The sequence below is a fragment of the Ornithorhynchus anatinus genome, chromosome 10 (assembly GCF_004115215.2).
Source record: "Ornithorhynchus anatinus isolate Pmale09 chromosome 10, mOrnAna1.pri.v4, whole genome shotgun sequence".
Lineage (NCBI taxonomy): Eukaryota > Metazoa > Chordata > Mammalia > Monotremata > Ornithorhynchidae > Ornithorhynchus > Ornithorhynchus anatinus.
This window is the reverse complement of record NC_041737.1, coordinates 57295169-57317785: the sequence shown is the minus strand read 5'-3', so window position 1 is coordinate 57317785 and position 22617 is coordinate 57295169. Positions and strand designations below refer to the sequence as shown.

General features: G+C 57.7%; 1 protein-coding gene across 1 annotated transcript in view; it reads left to right on the top strand.

Moving 5' to 3' along the window:
* The window catches only part of MAP3K12 (mitogen-activated protein kinase kinase kinase 12), a 33573-nt gene extending 11246 nt beyond the window's left edge, over nt 1–22327 (top strand). The window contains 18 exon segments of the mRNA XM_029072934.2: nt 5969–6265; nt 6268–6441; nt 7233–7424; nt 7509–7544; nt 7547–7584; nt 7586–7627; nt 7629–7723; nt 9154–9312; nt 10990–11148; nt 12954–13095; nt 16377–16468; nt 16573–16689; nt 18358–18495; nt 19428–19757; nt 19793–20063; nt 21232–21302; nt 21381–21666; nt 22235–22327. Coding sequence (XP_028928767.1) covers nt 5998–6265; nt 6268–6441; nt 7233–7424; nt 7509–7544; nt 7547–7584; nt 7586–7627; nt 7629–7723; nt 9154–9312; nt 10990–11148; nt 12954–13095; nt 16377–16468; nt 16573–16689; nt 18358–18495; nt 19428–19757; nt 19793–20063; nt 21232–21302; nt 21381–21666; nt 22235–22327 — 2703 coding nt within the window. The 5' untranslated portion in view covers nt 5969–5997.
* Nucleotides 22328–22617: the final 290 nt, after the last annotated feature.

Below are 22617 nucleotides of genomic sequence, written 5' to 3'. Positions count from 1 at the left end.
GCAGGGTCGGGAGCCGGGCAAGAGGGTCCCCGGGGTGCCTGGCGGGGCCGGGGATGGACAGGGGACCCACTGAGGTAGCCGGAGATGCGGCGTGGCCTAGAGGAAAGAGCCCGGGCCTGGGAGGCATCCACTTGTCTGCTGTGCAACCTTGGACCGGTCCTTTCCCTTCCTCTGGGCCTCAGTTCCCTCATCTGTAAAATGGGGATTGAGACCATTCGCTGGGCCCAGGTCCCTTATCTGTAAAATGGTGATGCATTCATTCGTTCACTCAATCATATTTATTGAGTGCTTACTGTGTGCAGAACACAGGACCAAGCGCTTGGAAAGGATCCAGCGCTTAGAGAAGTGCTTCGCACATAGTAAGCGCTTAATAAATACCATCGTTATTATTACAGTTCACCAACAGAGACAATCCCTGCCCAACAACGGGTTCACAGTCTAGAAGGGGACCGTGGGGAATCAGGGTCATTAAGGCCGTGAGCCCCCAGTGGGACACGGGCTGTGTCCATCTGATTATCTCCCATCCACCTTGGCGTTTAGTACAGCGCCTGGCACATAGGAAGCGCTGCACAGACACCATAATAAAACAACAACCCAGGGACAGAGGGAGATGCAGAAGCAGAGACACCTAGTTGGGAGCCCGGTGCAAAATCGAGGGGGCAGGGGGCATCGTTTTGACCCTCAGCTGTTGGGGTCGGCGACAAGCCCCGAGAGCATCTAGGTGGGACTGAAAATCGGCGTTCGCTTTTTGCAGCTACCCCGCCACTCAAGCACGATGGTGCTGGACTCTTCCCTCTCCCTTCCCCCATTCCCATGGAATCCCACCCTCTGTCGCTCCCACACTCAAAATAAAAAAGCTGGTACCCGTGGTTGGAAAGAGGAGAGACAGAGATGCAGAGGGAGGGGAGGCAGAGCCAAGGAGATGGGAAGAAACAGGAGAGCGCAGACGGGGGGAAGAGAGAGGGAGAAGTTAGAGTGAGCTGAAGGGGGATAAGGAGGAGACAGAGAGAGAAAGGGAGAAAAGAGAAAAGGGAGAAGAGAGGGAAAGAGGGAGGGAGCAGAGAGAGAAAGAGAGAGTGAGAAGAGAGGAAGAGGGAGAAGGGAGAGAGAAATAAGAATGGTATTTAAGTGCACTGTTCTAAGCACTGGAGTAGATACAACGTAATCAGGTTGTCCCACGTGGAGCTCACAGTCTTAATCCCCATTTTACAGATGAGGGAACTGAGGCACCGAAAAGTGAAGCGGCTTGCCCAAGGTCACCCAGCAGACAAGTAACAGAGCTGGGATTAGAACCCACACCCTCTGACTCCCAAGCCTGGGCTCTTTCCACTAAACCACGCTGCTTTTCAAGGGGAGAGAGAGGAAACAAAAGGAGTGAGGAGAGAGAGAGAGGAGAGGAAGAGAAAGTAAACTCACTGTGGGCAGGGAGCGTGTCTGTTCTTTTGCTACGTTTACTCTCCCAAGTGCTTAGTAAAGTGCTCTGCACAAAGTAAGAGCTCAAGAAAGATGATGGATTGATTGATTGGGAGAGAGAGGAGGGATAGGAGAGAGGAAAGAGAGGAGAGATAAAGGGAGAGGAGGGAAGAGAAGCGAGAGAGGGAGAAAGAGAGGAGAAAGCTGAGGTGGCCGGGTGGGGACATGATGGACAAATGGTGGGGAGGGGACTTTGGCCTGGGTTTTTCAGCAGCAAGGCCAGGACTGGGGTGATGGGGGAGGCCACACCAAAAGTTGGGCTGCCTGGGCTCCAGGCCCTCCCGCCGGCGGCATTACCTGTCCACACAGGTGCTTTACCTGTTCAGACCGGAGAGCGAGCGAGCACAGGTGTGACACCGTACATCCCCCAGATAAACAGATGTGCGGCACAGGTGTCTCACCCTTCCACACCTGAGGAGGAGAAGGCGGCCCCGGTCCGCCGTGCAGGGAGGTAGCCGGCCTAGCGGGAAAAAGGCCGGGGCTGGGAGTCAGGAGACCGGGGCTCCGGGCCCAGAGCTGCTCCCGGCCTGCTGTGTGACCCTAGGGACGGCCCTCAACCTCTTTGAGCCTCAGTTTCCTCATGGGTGAAATGGGGACTAATACCGCCAGCCTCCTCCCTCCTCCAAAGCCAACCTTCTCACTCTACCCAGATTTTGTCTATCTGGCCGCCGACCTCTCGCCCACGTCCTGCCACGGGGCTGGGACGCCCTCCCTCCTCGTATCCGACGGACGGTGACTCTCCCGGCCTTCAGAACCTTATTGAAGGCCCACCTCCTCCAAGAGGCCTTCCCTGACTAAGCCCTCCTTCCGTCCTCTCCCACTCCCTTCTGCGTCGCCCTGACCGGCTCCCTTCATTCATCCCTCCCCCCCACACCGCAGTGCCGCAGCACTTACGTCCATATCTATCATTTTGTTTATTTATCATTATCCTCTGTCTCCCCCTCTAGACTGTAAACTCCTGGCAGGCAGGGAATGTGTCTGTTAATAATAACCATAATGTTGGTATTTGTTAAGCACTTACTATGTGCAGAGCACTGTTCTAAGCGCTGGGGGAGATACAGGGTAATCAGGTTGTCCCACGTGAAGCTCACAGTTAATCCCCATTTTACAGATGAGGTAACTGAGGCCCAGAGAAGTGAAGTGACTCGCCCACAGTCACCCAGCTGCCAAGTGGCAGAGCTGGGATTCGAACCCATGACCTCTGACTCCCAAGCCCGGACTCTTTCCACTGAGCCACGCTGCTTCTAGACTGTTATAGTGTATTCTCCCAAGCACTTAGTACAGTTCACTGCACACAGTAAGCGCTCAATAAATACAACTGACTGACTGACACAGAGCTGGTGTGAGGAGAGGACGAAAGGTCAAAGGGAAAACTCAAGGTAATTTTTTTCATGGTATTTGTGAAGCGCCTACGATGTGCCAGGCACTGTACTAAACGCTGGGGTAGATAGAAGCTAATCAGGTTGGACCCAGTTCACAGCCCACACGGGGCTCACCGCCATAATAGCCATTTTACGGATGAGGGAACGGAGGCACGGAGAAGTGAGGTGACTTGTCCAGGATCATGCCAGCGGGCAAGCGACGTGAGCCGGGATTTAGAACCCAGGTCCTTCTGGCTCCCAGGCCCGGAGTCCATCAGCTAGGCCATGCTGCTTCTCTATTTCAGTGAGACGTTGGCTTCCTGAGCCCTAGGCTGAGAATGAGGGGGCAGGTGAGCTTCTGTTCCTCAAGAATTCTTCACCTCAACTGATTAGTAGTAATAATGATACTAACGATGCTACTAATAGTCATATTTATCGTATCTTTTAATGGTATTTGTTAAGTGCTGACTGTTCTGAGCACCCGCTGGGATAAATACAAGGTAATCAGGTTGGACACCATCTGTGTCCCATCTGAAGGTTACGGTCTTAATCCCCATTTTACAGATGAGGTCACTGAGGCACAGAGAAGTGAAGCGACTTGCCCAAGGTCCCGCGGCAGACCAGGGGCAGAGCCGGGACTAGAACCCAGGTCCTTCTGCCTGCCTCCCAGGCCTGTGCTCTATCCACCAGGCCACGCTGTACTGCTAAGCGCTTACTATGTGCCAGGCCCTGTTCCAAGCACTGGGGGAGATACAAGCTAATCAGTTTGGACGCAGTCCATGTTCCACGAGGGGCTCGCGGTCTTCATCCCCATTTTCCAGATGAGGCACCAAGAAGTTAAGCGACTTGCCCGAGGTCACCCAGCGGACAAGGGCTGGAGCCGGAATTAGAACCCAGCTCCTCTGGCTCCCAGATCCGGGCTCTTTCCACCAGGCCGCGCTCCCCCTCTAGAGCAATGATTGTGATATCAGTTAAATGCTTATTACGGGCCAAGCGCTGTACTGAACGCTGGGGCGGATACAAGATAATCAGGTCCCTCGTGGGGCTTACAGTCTAAGTAGGCGGGAGAACAGGTATCGAATCCCATTTTGCAGATGAGGGAACTGAGACAAAAAGAAGTTAAGTGATGTGCCCGAGGTCACCCAGCAGGTAAGTGGCGGAGGTGGGATTAGAACCCGGGGCCTCTAACTCCTGGGCCCCTACTCCCTTTCCTAGAAGTAGTATTCGTAATAATAATAGTAGTTATAATAATATTTGTTGAGCTCCACTAGGTAGAGTGCTCTGTATTGGAAAGTAGAAATCATAATAACGGTAATAATCACAATAATAAAAATAGTGATATTTGTGAAGCTCTTACTCTGTGCTAAGCGCTGAATCTCAAGAGGCCTGCCGTGACTAAGCCCGCTTTTCCCTACCTCCTCTCCCTTGGCTGATATTCCTCCCCGTCGGTTTTAAAGCGCTCCATCTGCTCACCCCCTCCTCCCTTTCTTTGCTAATCTCCTGCTACTGCCCAGCCTCCACGCTCCACTCCTCTAGTGCCAGTTTGCTTACTGTGCCCGGTAATAACAATAATAATAATAATAATAATACTTGTTAAGCGCTTACTCTGTGCCAGGCACTGTGCTAAACAGTAGATAATAATCCTAATAATAGTGATGGTGTTTGTTAAGCGCTTACTATGTGCCAGGCACGGTACTAAACAGTAGATGATAATGATAATAAGTGGTATTTGTTAAGCGCCTACTATGTGCCAGGCACGGTACTAAGCAGTAGATAATAATGATAATAATAATAAGTGGTATTTGTTAAGTGCCTACTATGTGCCAGGCACGGTACTAAGCAGTAGATAATAATGATAATAATAATAAGTGGTATTTGTTAAGCGCCTACTATGTGCCAGGCACGGTACTAAGCAGTAGATAATAATGATAATAATAATAAGTGGTATTTGTTAAGCGCTTACTGTGTGCCAGGCATGGTACTAAGCAGTAGATAATAATGATAATAAGTGAATTTGTTAAGCGCTTACTCTGTGCCAGGCACTGTGCTAAGCAGTAGATAATAATGCTAATAATAATGATGGTGTTTGTTAAGTGCTTACTATGTGCCAGGCATGGTACTAAGATGTAGATAATAATAAGTGGTATTTGTTAAGTGCTTACTATGTGCCAGGCACAGTACTAAGCAGTAAATAATGATAAAAATAATAAGTGGTATTTGAAGTAGAGAAGCAGCATGGCTCGGTGGAAAGAGCACCGGCTTTGGAGTCAGAGGTCAAGGGTTCAAATCCCGGCTCTGCCACTTGTCAGCTGTGTGACTGTGGGCAAGTCACTTAACTCCTCTGTGCCTCAGATACCTCATCTGTAAAATGGGGATTAAGACTGTGAGCCCCACGTGGGACAACCTGATTCCCCTGTGTCTACCCCAGTGTTAGAACAGTTCTCTGCACATAGTAAGCGCTTAACAATACCCTCATCATCATTATTATTCTAGTCAGCTCTTAACGAATACAGTAATTATTAACAGTGCCTGGCCCGGAATGGTGGTTTTGTTAAGCGTCTACTAGGTGCCAAGCACTGTTCTAAGCGCTGGGGGAGATCCAAGGTCATCAGGTTGTCCCACGTGGAGCTCACAGTCTCAATCCCCATTTGACAGTTGAGGGGAACTGAGGCCCAGAGAAGTGAAGTGACTGACCCGAGGTCACACGGCCGATAAGTGGCGGAGCCGGGATTCGAACCCCCGACATCGTGAGCCCTAACAAACACCACCATTTATTATTATTGTTATATGATCGAAGACCCGTCTCCTCCGCGAGGCCTTGACGGCCTGAGGCCTCCTTTCCTCTTCTCCCGCTCCCTTGTGCGTCGCCCAGTCCCGCTCCCTCTCTTCCCCCCGACCCTCGGCCCCGCGGGGTCGAGGTCCACGTCGGTCGTGTCTGTCTTTCTCCTCCCGTCCGTTCCCCCCGACCTAGACGTGACCGTGGGCAGGGAGCGCGGCCGTCGATGGTTGAAGCGTGCCTTCCCGGAGGCTCGGGCCTGGGCCCGGGGCCCCGGGCCCAGTTAGCCCCGTCCGGGTAGGGCCGGTCGGCTGCCCGACTGACCCCTGGGCCCGGCCCGGCCCCGGTCTCCCCACAGGGGTCGTGGATCCGTCCGTCCCCCGCGCCATGGCCTGCCTGCACGAGACCCGCACCCCTTCCCCGTCCTTCGGCGGCTTCGTGGCCGCGCTGAGCGAGGCTCCGGTCCGCAGGCCGGACCCGGAGGCGTCGGACTGCACCCCCGAGAAGGACCTGACCCCCACGCAGTGCGTCCTCCGCGATGTGGTCCCCCTCGGAGGAGGGGTCCCGGGGGCTCCCCGGCGGGGTGGGGGCGGCGGGGCTCTCGCCTCCGAGCCCTTCGCCAACAGCGTGCTGCAGCTCCACGAGGGCGAGGCGGGGGCGCGGGCGCCGCCGGGACCCCCGAGGCCAGGACCCCCCGCTTCAGGGCCGACGAGGTCCGGCTGCAGTGTCAGAGCGGAGGCGGCGGCTTCCTGGAGGGGCTCTTCGGCTGCCTGCGTCCCGTCTGGACCATGATCGGAAAGGCCTACTCCACTGACCACAAGCAGCAGGAAGGTACGAGCCCCTCGTCCCCCCGTCCCGCACCCCCCAACTCCCCCGGCCCCCTGCCCCAGCTCTCCCGCTGGTCTGCGGTGTGGCACCTTGGCCTGGTCACCGCGCCTCTCGGGCCTCGGTTCCCCCCATCTGCCAAATGGGACGGAGACTGCGAGCCCCACGGTGTCCAACCCCTTTGGCTCCCACCCACCCACCCCAGCGCGCTCAGGACGGCGCCCGGCGCACGGTAAGCGCCGAAGAGATCCCGCAGTTATTATGTACGGTGGCTTAGAGGAAAGAGCCCGGGCTTGGCAGTCAGAAGTGGTGGGTTCTAATCCCGGCTCCGCCACCTGTCAGCTGGGTGACTTTGGGCCAGTCGCTTCACTTCTCCGGGCCTCAGTCACCTCGTCTGCCGAATGGGGACGAAGACTGGGAGCCCCGTGTGACCTTGTATCTCCTCCAGCGCTTAGAACAGTGCTTGGCATATAGTAAGCCCTTAACAAATGCCAGCATCATTATTATTATTATTATATATTATTAATCTCAGCCCCCTCCTCTCCCCCCCAAACTCTCCCCACCCCCCGCCCTCAGCTTCGGCCCCTCTCCCCGCCCCCATCGGCCCAGGCTCTCGCCCCGGGGTGGCGCTGTACCCCCGGCCCTCGGGTCTCGATCAGGGTAGCGGTTGACTGAGGGTCTGCCTGCGGGGCTCCTGTACGAGCGCTCGGAAGGGGGCCCCGACGGTAGTTGGGAGCGCCATCCCCGTTCCCCCACGCCCCCCGGAGCGTCCTGAGCACCCCCTCGGCCCCCCGCAGCGCCCTGGGAAGTGCCCTTCGAGGAGATCCGGGACCTGCAGTGGGTGGGCTCGGGGGCCCAGGGCGCCGTCTTCCTGGGCCGCTTCCACGGCGAAGACGTGGCCGTGAAGAAGGTGCGGGACCTCAAGGAGACGGACATCAAACACCTGCGCAAGCTCAAACACCCCAACATCATCACCTTCAAGTGAGGGGGCGGGAAGGGGGGCTCGGGGGGCCGTGGGGCGGGTGGGCGGGCCGGGCTCCCCTGACGGTGGCCCGGGCCTGCTCTGTCCTCAGGGGGCGTGTGCACCCAGGCTCCCTGCTACTGCATCCTCATGAGTTCTGCGCCCAGGGCCAGCTGTTCGAGGTCCTCCCGGGCCGGGCGGCCGGTCACCCCGTCCCTGCTGGTCGACTGGGTCCATGGGCATGCGGGGTGGCATGAATTACCTACACCTGCACAAAATCATCCACCGAGACCTCAAGTTCGCCCAAGTGAGCCCCGACTCCGGGAGGCGGGGGGTGGGGGCGGTCCCCACCACCCGGCCCCTGGGACGGGGTATTCGTCGGGCGCTCACCTCGTGCGGTCGCTGGACTGAGCGCCGCGGTGGGTGCCGGGGGAGTCGGGTTTGGGGCACGCGCTACTACGTGCAGACGCGGGCTAAGCGCGGGGAGGCGAGTCGTGATGGACACGGTCCCCGGACCCACGAGGGGCTCCCGGCCCATTTTAAAAGGAGGACTGAGGCGGCGGAGGAAGAGAAGTTGACTCGCCCGAGGTCACACGGCAGACGGGGGCGGAGCAGGGGATTGGAACCCATGACCCATACAATAATAATAATGATAATAATGGAATTTGTTAAGTGCTTCCTATGAGCCGAGCACTGTTCTAAGCGCGGGGGAGACCAAGGTCGTCAGGTTGTCCCACGTGGGGCTCAGGGGTCTTAATCCCCATTTTCCAGATGAGGTCACTGAGGCACAGAGAAGCAAAGTGGCTTGCCCGAGGTCACAAGGCGGACCGGGGCAGGGCCGGGATTGGAACCCATGACCCATAATAATAATAATAATGGTATTTGTTAAGCGCTTCCTATGTGCCCAGCACTGTTCTAAGCGCTGGGGGAGATACAAGGTCATCAGGTTGTCCCAAATGGGGCTGACAGCGTGGCTCAGTGGAAGGAGCCCGGGCTTAGGAGTCAGAGGTCATGGGTTCTTAATCCCAGCTCGCCGCTTGGCAGCTGTGTGATCCTGGGCAAGTCACTTCACTTCTCTGGGCCTCAGTTCCCTCATCAGGAAAATGGGGATTAAGACTGTAAGCCCTATGTGGGACAACCTGATTACCTTGTATCTACCCCAGTGCTTAGAACAGTGCTTGGCACAAAGCGCTGAACAAATACCAACATTATTATTATTCTCTTCAGCGGGGTCCCTTTATACATCATTCGGTCGTATTTATTGAGCGCTTACTCAGAGCACTGTCCTGAGCGCTTGGGAGAGGACAATACAACAATAAACGGACACATTCCCTGCCCACAACGAGCTGACAGCCCGGCGTAGTGGAGTCAGCGGGTCCCGGGTTCTAATCCCGGCTCCACCTCTTGTCCGCTGGGTGACCTTGGGCAAATCACTTCACTCCTCTGGGCCTCAGTGACCTCATCTGGAAAATGGGGATTGAGACTGGGAGCCCCAAGCGGGACAGGGACTGTGTCCGACCGGATTGGCTTGTATCCACCCCAGCGCTTAGTAGGGCGCCTGGCCCAAAGTAAGCGCTTAACAAATGCCCATTGTTATTTTTATTATTATTATCACTATTATTATTAGAGAGCCGTAAGGACCCAGGGGGTGGGATGGGGATCCGAGGAGGGCGGCGGGGAAGGAAAGGGGTGGACGGGGGTGGGTGGGCTGGGGTCTCTCTCCGGTGACCCCCTCCCCGCCCCCCCGTCCCCTCCAGCATGCTGATCACCTACGACGACGTGGTCAAGATCTCGGACTTCGGCACGTCCAAGGAGCTGAGCGACAAAAGCACCAAGATGTCCTTCGCGGGGACCGTGGCCTGGATGGCGCCCGAGGTCATCCGGAACGAGCCCGTGTCCGAGAAAGTGGACATCTGGTGAGCGGGGGCCGGCCGGGGTCAGCCGTCGGGGGGGCGGGGAGGGCTGGGGTCCTCAGAAGCCACGGAGGAGACCTTTAATTCATCCCCGGGATCGACCGAGAAGCGGCGTGGCCTAGCGGCAAGAGCCCGGGCTTGGGGGTCAGAGGGCGTGGGTTCCGATCCCGGCTCCGCCGCTCGTCTGCTGGGTGACCTTGGGCGAGCCGCTTCGCTTCTCTGGGCCTCGGTTCCCCCATCTGGAAAAATGGGGATGAAGACCGGGAGCCCCACGTGGGACAACCCGACGACCTTGTATCTATCCCAGCGCAGAGAACGGTGCTCGGCCCAGAGTAAGCGCTTGACAGATATCATCGTCATTATTACGGAGCACTTCCTTATCGCCTGCCGAGCACTGGACTAAGCGCTCGGGAGCGTCCAATAGGACGGAGTGGGCAGACGGGTTTCTCGTCCTCTTTTCTTTGGTCCACGCGTCGTCGTCCCCCCCAAGCCCATCCCCTCCCCCATTCGATGGCTCGGAGTCTGGGGTCCCGGGAGGCCGGTTGCCATGGAGACGGGGTTGGCAGATGGTGGGAGGGTGGGGGGGCCGGCCGGGTCCTCCCATCTGCCCGGGGCGGGGGAGGGGGGCCGGAGCGCACGTTAACCCCTGGGTCCCCGGGAGCCCGAAAACCCTCCGGAACCTGGGCTGGGGTCGGGGGGAGGGTGTCCCGTCTGAGGGATTTGGGGAAGGGGCCGGAGGCCGGGGTCCCTGGAAGGTCTCTCCGATCGGAGGGAGAAGAGAAGCGGCGGGGCCCGGTGGCTAGAGCCGGGCCTGGGAGTCAGAAGGACCTGGGTTCTAATCCCGGCGGCTGCCAGATGCGTGCCGTGTGAGCTTGGACAAGTCACTTGGCTTCTCGGGGGCCTCATTTCCCTCAACTGTAAAATGGGCATTAAATACCCGTACTCCCTCCAGCTTAGCCTCTGAGTCCCACATGGAGTGTGCCCAACCCGATCAGCTTCTAATAATAATAATAATTATGGTATTCGTTAAGTACTACGTGCCATGCACTGTCCTAAGCACCGGGGTGGATACGAGCAGATCGGGTTGGACATGGTTCTTGTCCAGCGTGGGGCTCAGAGTCTTCATCCCCGTTTTCCGGGCGAGGGAACCGAGGCCCAGAGAAGCGAAGCGACTCGCCCCGGCTCCCCAGGCAGACAAGTGACGGAGCCGGGATTAGAACCCGGGTCCTTCTGACTCCCAGGCCCGGCCTCTATCCGCCAGGCCGTGCTGCTTCTCCATTTCCGCCCCAGCGCTTAGTACAGCGCCCGGCCCACGCAGGCTCCTCGAGGGTTCAATAAATACGACCGAATGCATCGAGAAGCCGCGTGGCTTAGTGGAAAGCGCCCGGGCCTGGGAGTCAGAGGTCGTGGGTTCTAATCCCGGCTCCGCCCCTTGTCTGCTGTGTGACCTTGGGCAAGCCGCTTCACTTCTCTGAGCCTCGGTCCCCTCACCTGCCAAACGGGGACCGTGAGCCCCTCGTGGGGCCGCCCGCGACCTTGTATCTCCCCCAGCACGTAGTAAGCGCTTAACCAATGCCATCATTCTTATATCATTATTATGAACGAACGCATTTTAAAAAATCCCGAAACGAAGAGTGAATTGGAGATTCAGAGCCGTGTCGGTTGTGTCCGCGGGTCCAGGTCGTTTGGCGTGGTGCTGTGGGAGCTGCTGACCGGTGAGATCCCGTACAAGGACGTGGACTCCTCGGCCATCATCTGGGGAGTGGGCAGCAACAGCCTCCACCTGCCCGTGCCTTCCAGTTGTCCCGACGGTTTCAAGATCCTCTTACGCCAGTGCTGGTGAGGTTGGGGGCTGGGGGGGGGGAGCCCGGCCTACGGCCTCGCACCCGGGACCCAGGAGGGCCCGGGCGGGGCAGGACCCCGGCCGGCCCGGGAGGTCTACACGGGGGTGGGAGAGGAACGGTCCTCTGGACCGTCGGCTCGTCGGGGGCAGGGAATGTGTCTGCTTCCCGTCCCGCCGTCCCGTCCCAAGCGCTTAGTACGGCGCTCGGCACGCAGCGGGCGCAGCATGGCTCAGTGGAAAGAGCCCGGGCTTGGGAGTCAGGGGTGGTGGGTTCTAATCCCGGCTCCGCCACCTGTCAGCTGTGTGACTTCGGGCCAGTCGCTTCACTGCTCGGGGCCTCGGTGACCTCCTCTGGAAAACGGGGATGAAGACTGTGAGCCCCGCGTGGGACGACCTGATGACTCTGTATCTCCCCCGGCGCTTAGAACGGTGCTCGGCACATAGTAAGCGCTTAACAAATACCAACATGATTATTGGTATTATAAAAGTATGATCAAATGAATGAATGAATGGCAGTGGCATAATAATAATCTTAATAAGATTATATTATTATATTATCTATTGTTATATTATGGTATAATTAGTATCGATACATCATTTATGATGTCATATTATTAATAATATGGTTGATAATTCATTTGATTGTATTTATTGCTTTAATTAACGATAATGGTATCTGTTAAGCGCTTACTATGTGCCAAGCACTGTTCTAAGCGCTGGGGGAGATACAGGGTGATCGGGTTGTCCCACATGAGGCTCACAGTTCATCCCCATTTCACAGATGAAGGGACCGAGGCCCAGAGATGTGAAACGTCTTGCCCAAAGTCACACAGCTGACAAGTGGCAGAGCCGGGATTGGGCGAGTCGCTTCACTTCTCTGTGCCTCAGTTCCCTCAACTATAAAATAAGGATTCAATATTGGCTCTGCCTCCTACGTAGACTGTGAGGTCCACGCAGGCCAGCGACTGGGTCCAACCTAATTAACTGGTGCCTACCCCGGTGCTTAGAATTTATTTTAATTTTATGGTATTTGTTAAGCGTTTCCTGGGCGCCAGGCGCCGCAGTAAGCGCCGGGGTAGGTATAGGTCGATCGGCTCACGGTCTTCATCCCCATTTTGTAGATGCGGTCACTGAGGCACAGAGATGGGATGTGACTCACCCAAGGTCTCAGAGCAGATCAGTGTTCGACACCCAGTAAACGCTTAACAAATACCATACCAAAAAAAAAAAAAGAAAGGAATCTAGAGCCGGGGAATGAGGCGGGCGAACTGAACTTGCCAGGAGACGGGGCTAGAGTCCAGGAGGGCTGAATAATGATGATAATAATAATGGTATTCATTAAGTGCTTACCTGTTCCAGGCCCTGTACTCGCTTTTGGGTGGGTACAAGCAAATGGGGTTGGACACAGTCCCTGTCCCCCGTGGGGCTCACAGTCTTCATCCCCACTCTCCAGATGAGGGAACTGAGGCCCAGAGAAGTGACTTGCTCCAGGTCACGCAGCAGACAAGGGGCAGAGGAGGGGATTAGAACCCAGATCCTTCTGTCCTCCAGGCCCTGGCTCTATCCACCAGGCCACGCTGCCTCTGACGACCGGCTGGGACCAGTAGTGAGGATTTAATAATACTAGCCAGTGAGAGCTCCCGCTGGGTGCAGTGCGTTGTACTAAATGCTCCGGCGTGGACATGAAGAGGGGGAAGGCCCTTCCCACGTGGTGGGGGGGAGAGAGGGAGGGTCCCCAAGCGTCCCGGCCGCTCCCCTGCGGCCTCGCCTGACTCCCCCCGCTCCGGTCCACCCCCCCCAGGAACAGCAAGCCCCGGAACCGGCCGTCCTTCAGGCAGATCCTGCTGCACCTGGACATCGCCTCCGCCGACGTCCTCTCCACTCCCCAGGAGACCTACTTCAAATCTCAGGTGGGGTCTCCCGGACCAGGATGGAGGGAGGAAGCGTCAAAGTAATAATAACGATGGTAATAATAATGATGATGGTATTGGTTAAGCGCTTACTATGTGCCGAGCACCGTTCTAAGCGCCCGGGGCAGAGATGCGAGGTCATCGGGTTGTCCCACGTGGGGCTCCCGGTCTTCATCCCCATTTTACAGAGGAGGTCGCTGAGGCCCAGAGAAGGGAAGCGACTTGCCTAAGGTCACACAGCCGCCCGGTGGCGGAGCCGGGATTCGAACCCACGACCTCTGACTCCCAAGCCCGGGCTCTTTCCACTGAGCCAGGTGTCTGAGGGGACCGGGGGTGGTCCCACTCTCCCCCTGCCCCCCGGCCCAGCACCCTTGTACTACTCGGGAGGCAGGGCGAGGCCGGCCCAATCAATCTGTTGCCAAAGCGCTTAGTACAGTGCTCTGCACATAGTAAGCGCTCAACAAATACTACTGAATGAATCAATCATTGTATTCAGTGATTGATAAATCAATAATCAATACATAACAACAATCAGTAAGCGTTCAATATAATTGGCTGACTGACTGAGAGCCCCATGTGGGACCCGATTAACTTGTATCCACCCCAGTGCTTAATATAGTGCTTTACGCATGGCAAGTATTTAACAAATACTATTATTATTATTATTATTTTAAGGATCAAAGGTCGACGCTTGAGGGAAGGGGAGGATAGAGAGAGGGGGTGGGAACCTTAGCAGCTTTGACCTGGCCAACCAATCAATCAATCAATCGTATTTATTGAGCACTTGCTCTGTGCAGACCACTGTAATAATAATAATAATAATAATAACAAATAATGGTATTTGTTAACGCTTACTATGTGCCAGGCACCGTACTAAGCGCTGGGGTGGATACAAGCGGTTCAGGTCGGACACAGTCCCTGTCCCACCTGGGGCTCACGGTCTCCATCCCCATTTTCCAGATGAGGGAACTGAGGCCCAGAGTCCACACTGCAGAAGAGCGGCAAAGCCGGATTAGAACCCATTACCTTCTGACTCCCGGGGAGGGATGGATAGATAGATGGGGGTGGGAGTCCTGAGCGACCGGGACCTGTCCAATCAATCAAACGTATTTATTGAGCGCTTACTCTGTGCAGAGCACTGTACTAAGCCCTAGAGAGAGTCCAATAGAGCAATATAACCGCCGTATTCCCTGCCCTCAACGAACTGACAGTCTAGAGCGGGAGACAGATATGAACAGAAATGAAGAAATACTCATTGAATAGTATCTATTGAGCACTTCCTGCGTGCAGAGCACTGTACTAAGCGCTCAGGGAAGTCCAATACAACAATAAACAATGACATTCCCTGCCCGCAACGAGCTCACAATCTAGGGGGACGAGAGAGACGTCAAAACGAATGAATAAATAGCTAAACGAAGCTCCAAATAAATGAAGACCTGCCCGTATACAAGCCGCTTTGCTTGTACCCACCCCAGCGCTTAGTATAGTGCCTGGCACATTGTAAGCGCTTAACAAATTCCATTATTATTGTTGTTATTATTATTAATAAGAGCAGAGATACATGATTAAAAAGAACAGAGAAACAGCGTGGCTTAGCGGAAAGAGCCCTGGCTTTGGAGTCAGAGGACGTGGGTTCTAATTCTGCCTCTGCCACTTGTCTGCCATGTAACCTTGGGCAAGCCACTCCACTTCTCTGTGCCTCAGTTCCCTCATCTGTAAAATGGGGGTTAAGTCTGTAAGCCCCACGTGGGACCACCTCATTACCTTATATCTTCCCCGATGCTTAGAATAGTGCCTGGCACATAGCTCTTAATAAATACCATGATTATTTTATTTTTTTATCATTACCAGCGCTCAGTACAGCGCCTGGCACATAGTCAGCTCTTAATAAATACCATGATTATTTTATTTTTTTATCATTACCAGCGCTCAGTACAGCGCCTGGCACATAGCAGGCACTTAAACACCGTCATCATTGTATTTTTTTTTATTACTGCCAGTGTTTAGTACAGCGCCTGGCACATAGTAAGCGCTTAATAGTAAACTCTTAATACATCATCATTTAACTTTATTTAGGGCCAGGCATGTAGAAAGCGCTTGACAAATACTATCATTCTTTAATTTTATTATTACCAGCGCTTAGTTCAGCGCTGGGCACGTTGTAAGCGCTTAACGACGCGCTTGGAGAAGCAGCGTGGCTCAGGGGCAAGAGCCCGGGCTGGGGAGTCAGAGGTCGTGGGTTCTAATCTCGCCTCTGCCGCCTGTCGGCTGTGTGACTCCGGGCAAGCCGCTTCACTTCTCTGGGCCTCAGTGACCTCATTCACCTCATCTGTAAAATGGGGACCGATGATGACGACGATGGTATTTTCCACCAGCCACTGTTCCAAGCGCTGAGGGAGAGACAAGGTTCCCAGGTGGTCCCAGGTGGGGCTCACTGTCGCGACCCCCATTGTCCAGATGAGGGAACTGAGGCCCAGAGGAAAGGAAGTGACTCGCCCAAGGTCACACAGCTGACAGGGGGCGGAGGCGGGATTAGAACCCACGCCCTCTGCCTCCCCAGGCCGGCTCTTGCCACTAAACCACACTCCTCCTAAGAGTGTGAGCCCCCGGGGGGGGGGGACAACCCGATGACCTCGTGTCATTTCCCAGCGCTTAGCACGGTGCTGGGCACGCAGTAAGCGCTTAACGAATACCATGACCGTTAGCATGAACAAATACCATCCTTATTATTATTTTTATCAACCAACCCCATCATTATCATCGACGGTGACGGCGACCCGTGGGGCCGCCAACCGAACGTCCCCGCCGAGCGCGTCGCCCAGCGTTCGGCAGACGTGGCTCGGTGGAAAGAACTCTGCCGCCTGTCAGCTGTGTGACCTTGGGCAAGTCCCCTCGCTTCTCTGTGCCTCAGTTCCCTCATCTGTAAAATGGGGCTGAAGACCGTAAGCCCCACGTGGGATAACCTGATCACCTTGAATCTCCCCCAGCGCTTAGGCCCGTAGTAAGCGCTTAACAGATACCACCCCTATTATTATTATTGGGAGTCGGGGGTCACGGGTTCGAATGACCCCGCTGGGCGACGGTGGGCGAGTCACTCCTCTGGGCCTCAGTGACCTCATCTGGAAAATGGGGGCGAAGACTGGGAGCCTCACGTGGGGCAACCTGATGAGCCCGCAGCTCCCCCGAGGCTCAGCACCGTGCTCTGCACGGAGTAAGCGCTTCCCCCATCCCCCCCCCCCTTATTATTAACGCCATCGTGCTGACTGCCTGCGCTCGGCCTTGCCGGCGGGGCCGCAGGCGGAGTGGCGGGAGAGGTGAAGCTGCACTTCGAGAAGATCAAGTCGGAGGGGACCTGCCTGCACCGGCTGGAGGAGGAGCTCGTCACCCGGCGCCGGGAGGAGCTCAGGTGGCCGGGGCCGGGCCGGGCCGGGGGGCGGGGGGGACCCAGGTCACGTGTCCCGCAGAGCAGGGTGACGCCCCCTTGCGTGTGTGTGTCCCCCCCCCCCCCAGACACGCCCTGGACATCCGGGAACATTACGAGCGGAAGCTGGAGCGCGCCAACAACCTCTACATGGAGCTCAACGCGCTCATGCTGCAGCTGGAGCTCAAGGAGCGGGAGCTGCTGCGGTAGGGACGCGCCCCTCCCCCCCCCCGCCCCCGGAGCCAGCCCCGCGCATGCGCCAACCCCACGCCCCTCGCCTCCTCCCCTGCGCGCATGCGCTAACCCCGCGCCCCTCGCCCCCTGCGCGCATGCGCCAACCCGCGCCCCCTCGGCCCCTCCCCGCGCATGAGCCCCGCCTCCACCCCCGCGCCCCCTCAGCCCCCGCGCATGCGCCCCGCCTCCATTTCCCCCCCCCCCCCATAATGTTGGCATTTGCTAAGCGCTCGCTATGTGTCAAGCGCTTACTCTGTGCAGAGCGATAATAATAATGTTGGTATTTGTTAAGCGCTTACTAGGTGCCAAGCACTGTTCTGAGCACTGGGAGGGATGCAAGGTGATCGGGTCGTCCCACGTGAGGCTCAAAGTCTTAATGCCCATTTTACAGATGAGGTCACCGAGGCCCAGGGAAGTGAAGTGACTTGCCCAGAGTCACACAGCTGACAAGCAGCAGAGCCGGGATTAGAACCCATGATATATTTATATATAATATAAAACATAATAATAACTGTCGTATTTGTTAAGCGTAGAAACAAGTTAACCAGGTTGGACACGGTCACGGTCTCCATCCCCGTTTTACAGATGAGGGAACCGAGGCCCAGAGGAGCGAAGGGATTTGCCCAAGGCCCCACGGCAGATATGTGGTGGAGCCGGGATTAGAATCCATGACTTTCTGACTGCCAGACCCCGGGCTCTAGCCAGTGTGCCAGGCTGCTTCTCAAATAAATATAGTTATAGACTATATAATATAAATAAGCATTTGTATATCTATGGCATTGCTTCAGCGTGTACTAATGTGGGTTGCGTCCCGCGCTGTAGTGAGCACTGGGTCGCGATGTGAAGCAATGTTCATTCAATGGTATTTATTGAGCGTTTACTGTGTGCAGAGCACTGTACTAAGCGCTTGGAAAGTACAACTCAGCATCAAAGAAAGAACAGAGAGGGATGAGAAGCAGTGTGGCGTAGTGGCTACAGCCCGGATCTGGGAGTCAGGTCACGGGTTCTGATCCCAGCTCCGCCACTTGTCAGCTGTGTGACTTTGGGCAAGTCCCTTCACTTCTCTGGGCCTCAGCTCCCTCATCTGTAAAATGGGGATTTAGACTGTGAGCCCCACGGGGGACAACCCGATCACCTCGTATCCCCCACCAGCGCTTAGAACAGTGCTTGGCACCTAGTAAGCACTTAAAAAATACCATCACCGTCACTTGTCCGCTCTGTGACCTTGGGCACATAACTTCACTTCCCTGGGCCTCAGTTCCCTCATCTGGAAAATAGCGATGGCATTTGTTAAGCGCTTACTATGTGCCAAGCACTGTTCTAAGCGCTGGGAAATGGGGAGGGGGACTGTGAGACGGAGATTGCGTCCAACTCGATTAGCTTATATCCACCCCGGCGCTCAGTACAGTGGCTGGCACAGAGTAAGCGCTCAACAAATACTATTATCATTTAGTATTATTATTAACCCCATCTGTAAAATGGGGATGAAGACTGTGAGCCCCAAGTGGGACAACCTGATGACCTTGTATCTGCCCCCCAGCGCTCAGCACACTGGCTGGCACATAGTAAGCGCTTAAGTGCCATAATAATAGTTATTATTATTATTAATACTGATATTGCGGTGTGGTCCCTTGTGACAGACGGGAGCAGGCCCTGGAGCGGCGGTGCCCAGGCTTGCTGAAACCTCACCCGCCCCGGGGGCTGCTGCATGGGAACACCGTCGACAAACTCATCAAGAAGCGCAACGTTCCGCAGAAGCTGTCGCCGCACAGCAAAAGGTGGGTTGGGGAGGAGGGCTCGGCCCCGGGGGGTGGGGGGAGGGCCGGGAGAGGGGTCTGCTCCCCTTGCGTCCCTCCGCGGCATCAACTGAGCGCGTACGGCGTGCGGAGCACTGCACTAAGCGCTCGGGAGTGCGCGATACAGTCGATCGAGCGGTGGTATGTATTGGCTGCTGTTCTAAGCGTTTGGGAGAATACGCTATTGGTCATCGGTATTTCTTGAGTTCTTACAATGGGCCCTACTGAGCACTTGGGAGACTACAATACAATCTATCGGTGGTATTTATTGAGCGCTTAGAGTGTGCAGAGCCCTGAACTGAGCGCTTGGGGGAATATAATATGATCAGTGGCGTGTACTGAGCGCCTAGAGTGTGCAGAGCCCTGAACTGAGCGCTTGGGAGACTAAAACACAATCAGTAGTGTTTATCTGAACCGAACGTGTGGGAGACTACAATGCCATCTATCAACGGTATTTATTGAGCGCTTAGAGTGTGCAGGGCACTGCGCTGAGCGCTTAGACTACAGTAGGATCGATCCATGGTGTTTATGAGCGCTTAGACTACAATAGGATCTATTCACGGTGTTTATTGGGCGCTTAGAGCGTGGGGAGCCCCGAACCGAACATTCGGGAGAATACAATACGCTCTATCCGTGGTATTGGCTGAGCGCTTAGAGTGTGCAGGGCACCGAACTGAGCGCTTAGACAACAATAGGATCTATCCGTAGTGTCCACTGAGCGCTTAGAGCGTGCGGGGCCCTGAACTGAGCGCTGGGGAGAGAGAGTGCGGTGCGGTGTCCGGCGCGGAGGAGCCGGGGGGGGGTCCCGGGGGCGTCGGAGGGTGGGGCGGGAGGGGACGTGGGTCCGTCCTCCCGCGCTGCGCCGGGGGGCGCGTGGCGTCCCGCGGGTGACCCGGGTGTCCCCGGCGGCGCAGGCCGGACATCCTGAAGACGGAGTCGCTGCTGCTGCCCAAGCTGGACGCGGCGCTGAGCGGGTCGGGGCCCCCCGGCTGCTCCAAGAGCCCCCCGGCCCCCAACCGCGCCCGCAGGACCAAGGCCCGCACCCGCAAGGCCGGACCCAAGGCGGCCTGCGGGGCCGGGCCGCCCCCCGGCCCCCTGCCCGGCCCCCCGCCCGGCCCCCTGCCCGGCCCGCCGGGGGCGTCCGCCTGCTGCCCCCCGGCCCTGCGCGGCCTCCACCACGACCTGCTGCTGCGCAAGATGTCCTCGTCCTCCCCGGACCTGCTGACCGCCGCCCTGGGCGCCCGGGACCCCCGGCCCCGGCCCCCGGACCCCGCCGCCCCGGCCCCCGGCCCCCCGGAGCTCTCGGAGCCCCCGGGTCCCCGCCGCCGCCCCCCGGCCCGCCCCGGGGGGACACGCCGCCCAGCGAGGGCTCCGCGCCCGGGTCCACCAGCCCGGACTCCCCGGGGGCCGCCGGCAGGGGGGACCCGGGACCGGCCGGGCCCTCCGGGGGCTCCGGGGGGGCCGGGGGCTCCGGGCGGGGGGCGCGGGCCGGACCTCAGCACCTCACCCCCGCCGCCCTCCTCTACCGGGCCGCCGTCACCCGCAGCCAGGTCAGCTGGGGCCCGGGGCCGGGCGCGGGGGGCGGGGGGCGGGCCCCCACACCCCGACCCGTCCCCCTCCTCCTCCTCCTCCTCCCCCCCAGAACCCCCGCCCCGATCAATCAACCCTAGTAATTGAGCTCTTACTGTGCGCAGAGCACTGCGCTAAAGCACGCGAGAGAGCCCATTTCCTTGACAGCCGGTAGACTCCTCTCCCGCCCACAACCATCACTGCTATTTATTGAGCTCTTACCGTGCGCAGAGCCCTGCGCTAAAGCACGCGAGAGAACACGGTTTAACAGCTGGTAGGCACTTTTCCCGCCCACGGGGATCACTGGTATTTACTGGTATGTGCATAGCACTGTAGGAAGTGCTTGGGAGGGGACAGTTTTAACAGTTAAAGTGGACACGTTCCCTGCCCCCATCGATTAACGGTATTTATTGAGTTCTAACTGTGTGGGGACCACTGTGCTAGGCACTTGAAGGGTAGTACTTAACGGTCGGTAATAATAATAATAATAATAATAATACTACTACTAATGTCAGTATGAAGCGCTCACTCCGTGCCGAGCACCGTTGTAAGCGCTGGGGTAGATACAGGGTAATCAGGTTGTCCCACATGAAGCTCACGGTCTTAATCCATTTTACAGACGAGAAGCAGCGTGGCTCAGTGGAACGAGCCCGGGCTTGGGGGTCAGGGGTCACGGGTTCGAATCCCCGATCCGCCACTTGTCAGCTGTGTGACTGTGGGCGAGTCACTTAACTTCTCTGTGCCTCAGTTCCCTCATCTGGAGAAGGGGGATGAAGACTGGGGGCCTCCCGTGGGACAACCTGATGACCCTGTCTCTCCCCCAGCGCTTAGAACAGTGCTCTGCACATAGTAAGCGCTTAACAAATACCAACATTATTATTATCGCTGAGGCAAGAAGTGACTTGCCCAAAGCCACACAGCTGTTCTAAATGCTTGGGAGGGGACAAAACAACAGAATTAGCAGACGGGTCCCCTGCCCACAGTTGAAATCTATTGAGCGCTTACCACGTGCGGAGCGCTGCGCTAAGCCCTCCGGAGAGTCCAGTGGCAGAGAGTCGGCAGACGCGTCCCCCGCCCACGATGAGCGGTATCGTGGGGCTTCGGGGGTCCGGCGGCCCCAGCCCGGCCGACTCCCCCTCTCGCCGCCAGAAGCGGGGGGTCTCGTCCGAAGAGGAGGAGGGCGAAGTGGACAGCGAGGTGGAACTGGCCCCGCGGCCGAGGTGGGTGCCGGGGACGTGGCCGGGGCGGCCGGGGCGGCCGGCCCACCCCCGGCCTCACGCCCCCCTCCCCGCCCGCAGGTGGCCGCAGGGCCTGAGCAAGCGGCAGTCGCTGTCCACGTTCAGCTCGGAGAACTTCTCGGACGGGGAGGAGGGCACGGCCAGCGACCCCTCGCACAGCGGGACCCCCGAGGTGGGCAGCACCAACACGGACGAGCGGCCGGACGAGCGGTCCGAGCGGTCCGACGACATGTTCTCCCAGGCCTCGGAGATCCCGCTCGACCCCCCGCCCCCCGACGGCCCGGCCGACCGGGAACCCGCCGCCGCCCCCTCGCACCGGGGCTCGCGCCCGCTCGGCGGAGAGCAGGTGGGCGGCCGGGCCCTGGCCCGCGGTCGGTCGGTCGTGTTCACCCGGCGCTTACCGTGCGCGGAGCGCTCCACGGAGGACGGCACGATAAAGAGGCGCGCGCGCGCGCTCCCCGACCGCCACGGGCCGACGGTCTAGAGGGAGAGATCGGACGTTGATAGGAACCAAGTCCGAGCGAGGACGTGACCGCCGTGGAGCTGAGGAAGGCGGGATGAGGCAGACCTGAACAGAAATCAATCCATCGACGATAGACGGGGACGGAAGGGGCGGGGGGGCGAAGAAGGGCAGCAAGTCGGGGTGACGCAGAAGAGAGGGGGAAAGAGGGGGCCGAGTCGGGGAAGGCCTCCTGGAGGCGGCGGGCCGGCAGTAAGGCCGTGAAGGGGGTGGGAAAGAGTCATCGTCTGCGGGATCCGAGGGAGGGCGTTCCGGGCCGGAGGCGGGGAGAGGTAAAGGAGGTGGAGGGATGGCGCGGTTGGCCTCAGAGGAGTGAAGAGTGCGGGTCGGGTGGGAGGAGGGGGCCCGGGACCACCCCGTCCATCCTCACCTCCTCTCTCTCCCCTCCCCCCAGGGCCCCCCCGGCTACGAGGACTCAGACTGCGACAGCACAGAACTGGACAACTCGGGCAGCGGAGACGCCTTGCGGCCCCCGGCCCCTCCGTGAGACCCCGCCCCCCCTCCCCCCGCCTGGGTCGCCCTGTACATAGAGAAATATTTATATAAATAATATATATCTGCATCACCTAATCGACAGACAAGGGGCTCCCCTCCCACTCTCCCCCCCACCCCCGACCCGGGGACTCCGGGGACATTGGGAAAGGTCTGGAGGACAAGGGCCGGGGGTGGGGGGGGGGAAGGACCCTTCCAGCCCCTCTCCCGTTCCCCCACCTGGGGAGGGGCGGTAGCCCCCTCACCTGAACTGCACTTTTGGTTTCAGTTGTCCTATGTTTACAC